The sequence below is a fragment of the Megalobrama amblycephala genome, linkage group LG5 (assembly GCF_018812025.1).
Source record: "Megalobrama amblycephala isolate DHTTF-2021 linkage group LG5, ASM1881202v1, whole genome shotgun sequence".
In the NCBI taxonomy this organism is placed as follows: Eukaryota; Metazoa; Chordata; class Actinopteri; order Cypriniformes; family Xenocyprididae; genus Megalobrama; species Megalobrama amblycephala.
The window spans coordinates 5,764,994-5,775,116 of NC_063048.1; the positions used below are offsets into that span (position 1 = coordinate 5,764,994).

General features: G+C 40.0%; 1 protein-coding gene across 1 annotated transcript; it reads left to right on the plus strand.

Moving 5' to 3' along the window:
- Window positions 1–910: 910 nt before the first annotated feature.
- Window positions 911–9,817, plus strand: LOC125269400 (gap junction epsilon-1 protein). The gene is made up of 3 exons (XM_048192354.1): window positions 911–949; window positions 1,263–1,445; window positions 9,277–9,817. Exons 1-3 carry the CDS (start codon window positions 911–913, stop codon window positions 9,679–9,681), a joined length of 627 nt encoding a protein of 208 aa, XP_048048311.1. The 3' UTR covers window positions 9,682–9,817.
- Window positions 9,818–10,123: the final 306 nt, after the last annotated feature.

The following is a 10,123-nucleotide window of genomic DNA, read 5'->3' on the forward strand; positions in this document are numbered from 1 at the left end:
AAAGTGTGCATGCACAGATAACATATATAACTCAAAAACCACCTTTAAAAACTACTTCTGCACTAGAAAGCAATGCTCTGAGCAGCACAGATATTCTGCCCAAGCCTCCATTCATCTCAGTGTGAAAAGGGTCTAAAGGCAGAGCCCAGCTCTCAGAGCGCCATGTTTTGGGGATGGGATTGCACAGATCACCCATGAAAGCCACATGGGTAAATGTTGACAGCTGGTTTTAACATTCTTTTTATTAGTGACTTGATGAACTTTGATTTGTGACAGCGCTGGGATAGGCACTCAAGAGAATAATTTCCCATGAGTCTTGCTTTATGCCTGATTAAATGAGGAGGACAAACTCTCCACTTGGGCTGGTAAGCTTATACAAAATATAATCAAATTCAATTTATATTTATTTTTTGGTTTGTTTATTTTGTTGACAGTGATTCCAATGCAAAGATGACTGTATATAGATTTGCATTTGCATGCAACTTCCAAAAAGACATAAGTGACACATTTAACATTTATAAGCCAGTTTTGAGAACATCAGCTGTTGCGTTTGTTTTATTGCCATGTCGTCGTTTCTTTAATTTACTTTATGTCTTACACTCATTGTGTTTTTGTCAGCTGTTCCCCCATTATGCCTCAAAAGGCCTGTTTTTTCTGCTGACGTAGTTGAATGGGGATTATGTGAGGAGCACATGTCCAGTCCTTTTGTTTTTGCCTTTTTGTTGTCTTTTTGTACCTCATGGGTAAATCGATGAAGGTAGAGCAGATGAAAGGGAAATATGCATTGATGGGAGCTGCACAGGTCAACAGGAACAGCAGTGTTTGAGCTGGAGCTTGGCAGAAGGTAACAGGTCTGAAATGAGGGCAAAGCATTACAGACTATTTGAACTTAAAGAAAAAAGACATTATCATGTCCTTAAACTACATCAAGAACTTCTATGAGGGATGCGTAAGTAAGACAGATGTTTTATTACTTTTTTGCAAAATCAAGAAATCAAGTTCAGTTCTCTGCATTGAATATATTAGATTTTAAACTAGTTCAAACTAGTGATAATAGATTTGTGTGTGTGTGTGTGTGTGTGTGTGTGTGTGTGTGTGTGTGTGTGTGTGTGTGTGTGTGTGTGTGTGTGTGAATTTTGAGTAAAAATTTGAAAAATCAGCTGTTTATTTGTCTCAGTTGTCATCATTAAATGATATTATTGTACATGTATTTTGGTGTACATATTAAGTACAACACTGTTTTTTTTTTTTTTTTTTTATAGCTCCGGCCTCCAACTGTGATTGGTCAATTTCACACCCTGTTTTTTGGCTCTGTGCGCATGTTCTTCCTGGGTGTTCTGGGATTTGCGGTTTATGGGAATGAGGCCCTTCACTTTAGCTGTGACCCTGACAGAAGGGAGATCAACCTCTTCTGTTACAATCAGTTCAGACCTGTAACACCCCAGGTAAAAAATATCTGCTTTGGATAAAAGCACATGCTGAATGCATAAATGTATTTGTAAATGCACTTACACTGCATTTCTTCTCTTGCTTGCTTCTTAATAAAACCGGGCAATGTATGTTATGAATATTGTTGTCTCTTTGACAAATAGCTTTTTTTTTTTTTTGTATAAAAGCATCTGCTAAATGAAAATCTGAAGATGGAATGTTTTAATGGAGTGTAAGATTTACAGCAGGTAGAGCTGTATCTCAAAAACTACAATTCTGAGTCAAAAGTATTTGTATGCTACCTTATCCATTTTTGTTTCTTAATACATTTGTTCTATTTTTGCTCTTATTGGGGCATATTATTTACTTATTTTTATACACTTCCAGTCAAAATTCTGGAATAATTAAATGGTTAGTTCACCAAAATAATATGAAGAACTTTTTAATGAAATCTGAGAACTTTCTTTCCCTCCACTTACAGCCTACACAACTACCACTTTCAACCCCCAGAAAGGTAAATTATCACAGGTGAGCTGGATATGAAGGCACGAAGATGAAGATGAATGGTTCAAATAGTATTTAATAGTATCCACAGGTAAATCCAAGAGAACAAAGCAACACAACATAACATTGATTACAACTGACAGCTAGACTGAAACAGAACTGAATATACAGGTGATAATATTGATGAGTACACAGCTGAACATAATTGGTGTCCATGACAACAAATTACTAAGGCAGATGATGAAGAAACACAAAGAGTCCAAACAATTGTGATTGTGGCATAAATACAGTACAGTCCAAAAGTTTGGAACCACTAAGATTTTTAATGTTTTTAAAAGAAGTTTCGTCTGCTCACCAAGGCTACATTTATTTAATTAAAAATACAGTAAAAACAGTAATATTGTGAAATATTATTACAATTTAAAATAACTCTGTACTATTTAAATATATTTGACAAAGTAATTTATTCCTGTGATGCAAAGCTGAATTTTCAGCATCATTACTCCAGTCTTCAGTGTCACATGATCCTTCAGAAATCATTCTAATATGCTGATTTGCTGCTCAATAAACATTTATGATTATTTTCAATGTTGAAAACAGTTGTGTACTTTTTTTTTTCAGGATTCCTTGATGAATAGAAAGTTCAAAAGAACAGCATTTATCTGAAATACAAAGCTTCTGTAGCATTATACACTACCGTTCAAAAGTTTGGGGTCAGTAAGAATTTTTATTTTTATTTTTTTGAAAAGAAATTAAAGAAATGAATACTTTTATTCAGCAAGGATGCATTAAATAAATCAAAAGTGGCAGTAAAGACATGTATAATGTTACAAAAGATTAGATTTCAGATAAACACTGTTCTTTTGAACTTTCTATTCATCAAATAATCCTGAAAAAAAAATATTGTACACAAATATTTTGTACAATTGTACATATTAAATGTTTCTTGAGCAGCAGATCAGCATATTAGAATGATTTCTGAAGGATCATGTGACACTGAAGACTGGAGTAATGATGCTGAAAATTCAGCTTTGCATCACAGGAATAAATTACTTTGTGAAATATATTCAAATAGAAAACAGTTATTTTAAATTGTAATAATATTTCACAATATTACTGTTTTTACTGTATTTTTAATTAAATAAATGTAGCCTTGGTGAGCAGACGAAACTTCTTTTAAAAACATTAAAAATCTTAGTGGTTCCAAACTTTTGGACTGTACTGTACATCATAAAAGTAATCCATGTGACTACAGTGGTTTAACCTCAATTTTATGAAGCGACGTGAGTGCTTTGTTGCATGTTGATGCGAGAGCAGATTCTGTTGCGTGAACACACGTTGGAGATTAATAATTTGTAAATAAAGTGGTAATTTCTTATTTGTGTGCAAATAAACCACTTGTGTCGCTTCATAAAATTGAGGTAACCAATATTAACCCTCACCAATATTAAACCAGTAGCGTCACATGAATTATTTAAATGATGTCTTTACTACCTTTCTGAGGCTTGAAAGTGGTAGTTGCGTAGACTATCGATGGAGGGACAGAAAGCTCTCAGATTTCATTAAAAAGGTCTTCATTTGTGTTCAGAAGATGAATGGGTTTGGAATGACATGAGGGTGAGCAATTAATGACAGAATTTTAATTTTTGGGTGAACTAACCCTTTAATAGTTTCTGTGATGGCAAAGGAGAATTTGTCACATTTGGTTTTGGGCTTTATGTTTAATGCTCATGTTTCATGTCTTTTATTTTGTAGTTTTGTTCCTGTTTCCCTTGCCCTCATGTGTTCTTGTCATGTGTTTCCCATGTTTATGTGTCATGTTCTGATTGGTTGTTCTGGTCATGTGTCCTGTTTCTCATTGGTTCATTGTTTGATTGTTCACAGGTGTTCCTTGTTAAGTGATTAGCCATTGAGTATATATAGCCCTCATGTTACCATTTTCTCTTGTCTAGTTTTGTTCTGTCAAACCCACTGTTAGGTGAGTTTGTTTCGTGGACATGTTAAGTCAAATTTTATCTTGTATACTATTTTATACAAGTTTATCTTGTATTTGTGCATGTTTTTGGATTTAAATAAACTGCACATGGGTTCACTTCGACTTGCCTGCAGTGGATACGTTACAGAAAGCTAGACCTAAAAGCTAGACCTTCTTCGTTTATGCCAAGTAAATAGGACTATTGAGGACCCACCAAGCCAGAGTCTCGTCACGTCATGACCGCCAAGCCAGAGCCTATTCACGTCATGGTTGCCAAACCAGATCCTCGTCACGTCATGGTCGCCAAGCCAGAGCCTCATCGTGTCAAGGCTGCCACACCAGAGCCTTGTCACATCATGGTTGCCATGCCAAAGCCTCGTCACATCATAGTCACCAAGCCAGAGTCTTGTCACATCACGGCCACCACGGGTGGTGGGTGTATAATACTCCCAGCCATGGAGGCTGGTCACAAACTGTCCATGTCTGTCAGGAGTGCTCTCTTTTAGTCTTCTACCCCGCCATGGCCTCCTAATCTCCAGTGGTCTTCTGATCTGCTGAGTACATAAAGTATTGAATAAGTGTCCCTGAGACATCTGTGTATTTGACAAATATTACATTTATTTCACTTCAGTTGTGATAAAGTACGCAAACATAGCATGAGCGGCAGCATGGGAAGCAAAAAGTGTCTGACTTCACGTCTCCATCTTCAGCTCCTCCCTGACTGCATGTGACAACTCTCGCCGATCAGTTACATCCAGCTGCAGCTGATGTAGAACACACCTTCTCTGTTATGTTCTGGTCATGTGTCCTGTTTCTCATTGGTTCATTGTTTGATTGTTCACATGTGTTCCTTGTTTAGTAATTAGCCCTTGTGTATAGCCATCATGTTACCAGTGGCTCTTGTCTAGCTTTGTTCTGTGTAGCTAACTCGCTGTTAAATCAGTTTGTTTCATGGTCAAGTCAAGTCTCTGTTTATCTTGTATTTGTTCTTATTTTTTGGATTTAAATAAACTGCACATGGCTTCACTTCAACCCAGTCCAGAGGCACGATAGCACAGAGCGGATAATATCTGCAAGTCGCCGCAGACCACAAAACGTATCGGACACATTTGAATTCTGCACAGAATGCTATATTTTAAAGTGATATGGAGGAGATTTGGAGAAGAAACGAGAGATTAGAGATTGTAAGGTTGAGGTTTTACCAAGCACAACGGCTCTGGCCGAGCTGTGATATACAACCCGAATTCCAGAAATGTTGGGACTTTTTTGAAATTTGAATAAAATGAAAACTAAAAGACTTTCAAATCACATGAGCCAATATGTTATTCACAATAGAACATAACAAATGTTTAAACTGAGAAATTTTATAATTTTTTGCACAAAATTAGCTCATTTCAAATTTGATGCCTGCTACAGGTCTCAAAATAGTTGGGATGGGGGCATGTTTACCATAGTGTAGCATCTCCTCTTCTTTTCAAAACAGTGTGAAGACGTTTCGGCATCAAGATTATGAGTTTCTGGAGTTTTGGTGTTGGAATTTGGTCCCATTCTTGCCTGATATAGGTTTCCAGCTGCTGAAGAGTTTGTAGTCTTCTGTGATGTTTTTTTTTCTCTATAGTTGAAAGATCTGGACTGCAGGCAGGCCAGTTCAGCAGCCGGACTCTTCTACGATGCAGCCATGCTGTTGTAATAGCTGTAGTATGTGGTTTTGCATTGTCCTGCTGAAATACACAAGGCCTTTGCTGATATAGACATCATCTGGAGGGGAGCATATGTTGCTCTAAAACTTTTATATACCTTTCAGCATTCATAGTGCCTTCCAAAACATGCAAGCTGCCCATACTGTATGCACTTATGCACCCCCATACCATCAGAGATGCAGGCTTTTGAAATGAACCCTGATAACACGCAGGAAGGTCTCCCTCCTCTTTAGCCCGGAGGACACGGCATCCATGATTTCCAATAAGAATGTCAAATTTGGACTCGTCTGACCATTTTAAACATTTTAAATTAGTCTTGGCCCACAGAACACAACGGCACTTCTGGACCATGTTCACATATGGATTCCTTTTTGCATGATAGAGCTTTAGTTGGCATCTGCAGATGGCACGGCGGATTATGTTTACTGACAGTGGTTTCTGGAAACATTCCTGGGCCCATTTAGTAATGTCATTGACACAATCATGCCGATGAGTGATGCAGTGTCTGTCATGATCACCTGCTGAAGTGCCCTGGTTAGCCACTAAAGGGCACCCCACCTCGGACTATTGTTTCACATCACAGACTCCATCTCCCATAATCCTTTGTTCCAGTCATCATTTTTCATTGCACACAGCTGTTATCACTCATGTTATTAGTGTCTGTCTATTTATACCCGCTTGTTTTCAGTCATCTTCATCAAGGTTTTGTGTAATGTTACCTGCACGTCTGAGCACTTTCTCTGGTTTGTTTTCTTGTTTCTTGTGGACTGTTTTTCATGGATTTTGACCCTTTGCCTGGCATTGTACTACTCTTTAGGTATCCCTAAATAAAAGCTGCAATTGGATCTTATTTTCATGTCTCAGAGCACCGTGAAAAAAACCTCGATCGTGTTTAGATCCAGCAGCAGGGGAATCCGGCCATCTGCGACTACCCAGGAAGGTCAGACCGGTCCTCAAGATCTGACCATCCTTCGTCAGAGAGGTATGGAGATGCGAGTTATCATGCAGAAGTTTTGGTCAAGGGCGGAGAGGCTTAATCATCCTGATGCTGTCCTCAAAGAAATTTTCAATCATTGTTTGGATGACCCTCTGCCGCAGTAAGAGATTGAGTGGGTAAGGACTTTAAATTTCTGGAATTTCTCCAAATACCTTCGCAAGAAAAGGAAGGTTCGGATACCTCCAGCACCTGCTCCAGTCCGTGAGTCTGATATAGCCCGTGAGTCTGCTCTAACCAATTCTGCTTCTGTCCAAGACTCCACTTCAGAGCCCACTCTAGCCCATGAGTCCGCTCCAGTCAGTGAGTCTGTTCCAGAGCCCTCAGCCGAGATGGCTGCCACGCCTGAGCCCTCAGCTGAGATGGATGCCACGCCTGAGCCCTCAGATGAGATGGCTGCCATGCCTGAGCTTTTAGAAATTGCAGCGCTGGCTACTGTGGCCACAGCCATTTGGTGTGTGTGGCCTGTGCACACATCAGCTCTAGTCCATGAGCCCGCTCCAGAGCTCGCTCCATTCCATGAGTTCATTCCAGAATCCGCTCTAGTCAGTGAGTCTGCTCCTGAGCCCTCAGCCGAGATGGTTGCCACGCCTGAGCCTTCAACCGAGATGGTTGCCACGCCTGAGCCTTCAGCCCACGAGGCCGCTTCAGAGCCTGTTTTATTCCCCGCATTCCCTGTCTGCTTTGATACGACCAAGGAGGTCATCCCTGTGTTCCCTGTCTGCCTTGATATGACCAAGGAGATCGTCCCTGAGTTCCCTGTCTGCCCTGATATGACCACAGAGATCATTCCTGAGTTCCCTATCTGTCCTGTTATGACCAAGGAGGTCGACCCTGAGTTCTCTGTCAGCCCTAAAACAACTACAGAGGTCATCCCTGGGTCCCTGGTCATCCCTGATATGACCATGTGGGTGGTCCCTGAGTTTCCTGTCTGCGATGACATGACCGTGGAGGTCGTTCCTGAACTGTTTGCCTGCCTCAATATGACCATGTCACTGGAGGTCACTCTGGGCAATGCCTTGAAGGGCGTTCCTGAGCTCCCTGCCTGTCCTGTTATGACCCTAGTGGCCACCCCTAACTTCTCTGTGCATTATGTTACAGTTTTGCTTAGTCAGCTGTGTTGGCCTCTAGATCCACCTGATCCACCATGGGGGTTTTCAGTTCCGTCTGCACGGCAGTGGTGGTCATCTGCTCCGCCGTTGGGGTCTTCAAGCATGTCTACACTGCAGGGGTGGTCGTCTGCTTCACGTGGAGGTCTACAAGACCAACTGCACGACTGTGGTGGTCATCTGCTCCACCGTAGGGATCTTCAAGCCCATCTGCACTGCTGTGGTTGTCATCTGCGCCACTGTAGAGGTCTATAAGTCTGTCTGCACAGCTGTGGTGGTCCTCTACTCCACCGTGGGGATCCTCAAGCCTGTCTTCACTGCTGTGGTGGTCATCTGCTCCACCATAGGGATCTTCAAGCCCATCTGCACTGCTGTGGTTGTCATCTGCGCCACTGTAGAGGTCTATAAGTCCGTCTGCACGGCTGTGGTGGTCCTCTGCTTTGCCGTGGGGCCCTTTAAGCCCGTTTGCGCTGCTGTGGTGGCAGCCTGCCCCGCACTGGCCACCTGTTCCTCCCCCGATCCTCCTCCGTTCCACTTCCCTCCTGAAATTTTTGTTTTGTTTTGGCCCTTGGTAATGTCATGATCACCTGCTGGAGTGCCCTGGTTAGCCACTAGAGGGCACCCCACCTTGGACTATTGTTTCACATTACGGACTCCATCTCCCATAATCCTTTGTTCCAGTCATCATTGTTCATTGCACACAGCTGTTATCTCTCTTGTTATTAGTGTCTGTCTATTTATACCCATTTGTTTTCAGTCATCTTCATCGAGGTTTTGTGTAATGTTACCAGCACGTCTGAGCACTTTCTCTTTTTTTTTTTTTTTTTCTTGTTTCTTGTGGACTGTTTTTCATGGATTTTGACCCTTTGCCTGGAATTGTACTACTCTTTAGTTATCCCTAAATAAAAACTGCATTTGGATCTTACTTTCAAGTCTCAGAGCACTGTGACAGAGTCATCCGAGGGCCCGAAGACCACAGGCACCCAATAAAGGTCTTTGGCTTTGTTCCTTAAGCACAGAGATTTCTCCAGTTTCTCTGAATCTTTTGATGTTATGCACTGTAGATTTGCACAGCCTTTGCAATTTGATGTTGATGAACATTGTTTTTAAAGTATTCCACAATCTTTTTACACACTCTTTCACAGCTCTGCCCATCTTTACTTCTGAGAGACTTTCATTTTATTAAAATTTAAAAACTTCCCAACATTTCTGGAATTCAGGATGTAAACAAAATGTTATTGGCTATTTTAAAAAGAGGGGAAGAGCTGTTTGATATGTCCTGATTAGTTCAATTAGGACATTTAAAGAGCTTTTATAAATGTGCCTTAGAAAAAAACGAAAAAAAAAAACATTACTGTTGTGCACCTTGAGACAAAACAATGGCACTGACATATTTTAAGATACAGTATGTCAGTGCAAGTTGCTATTATTTATTAATTCTTTTCAGTCAAGAAATTAAGCTTACAAAAATAACCCTGAAATATTTGTTTGAAAAAAATGTAACAACTAGCCCCAATCTATGCATCATCAGTTTAGTTTTGCTTCTTTTTTTTTTTTTTTTTGCAGGTGTTTTGGGCCCTGCAGCTAGTGACGGTTCTTGTTCCAGGGGCTGTGTTTCATCTGTATGCCGCCTATAAAAACATAAATCAAGAGGATATTCTAGAAAAACCAACATACACAGTGTTCTACATCATTTCTGTACTGTTACGAATTGTCCTGGAGATGGCAGCATTCTGGCTCCAGAGTCGCCTCTTTGGATTCCTGGTTCATCCGCTGTACTTCTGTGACGCCAGTTCACTGGAGAAGACATTTAACTTCACCAAGTGTATGGTACCGGAGCACTTTGAAAAGACCATCTTCCTCAGCGCAATGTACATTTTCACTATTATCACCTTGATTCTGTGTATGGCTGAGATTTTTGAAATCCTCTGCAGAAGGCTGGGCTATTTAACAAATCAATCACAATCGTAAACTTGAGAATAACAGACAAAAGAATGCAAATGTAAAAGATCATTTTCATTTAATCAAATATGATTGCATGGCATCCATCCAGGTGTTTACATTATTCTCTACCTCACTGTGAATAAAACACTGTGGGATGCAGAAATAAGTGTTTGTAAATATTTTTGCACTATAATAATCGACTCATTTTACTATTCTTATGATTTTCTAACATAATCAGTGCTTATGCTGACTGTTGTTTTTTAACGCTTTTTTCATTAAACTTTATTGTATTATGTATTATTGTAGCTGTATGTTTCATTGCAAACATTAAATTTCATTAACCTCTCATGACCACATGGAGTCTTAAATTCATTAGAAAATTCCCAAGTAAACTTTTACTGAAATTATTACATAATTTGTAATGAAAAAAATGGTAACGCTTTACAATAAAGTTTAATTAGTTAACAAG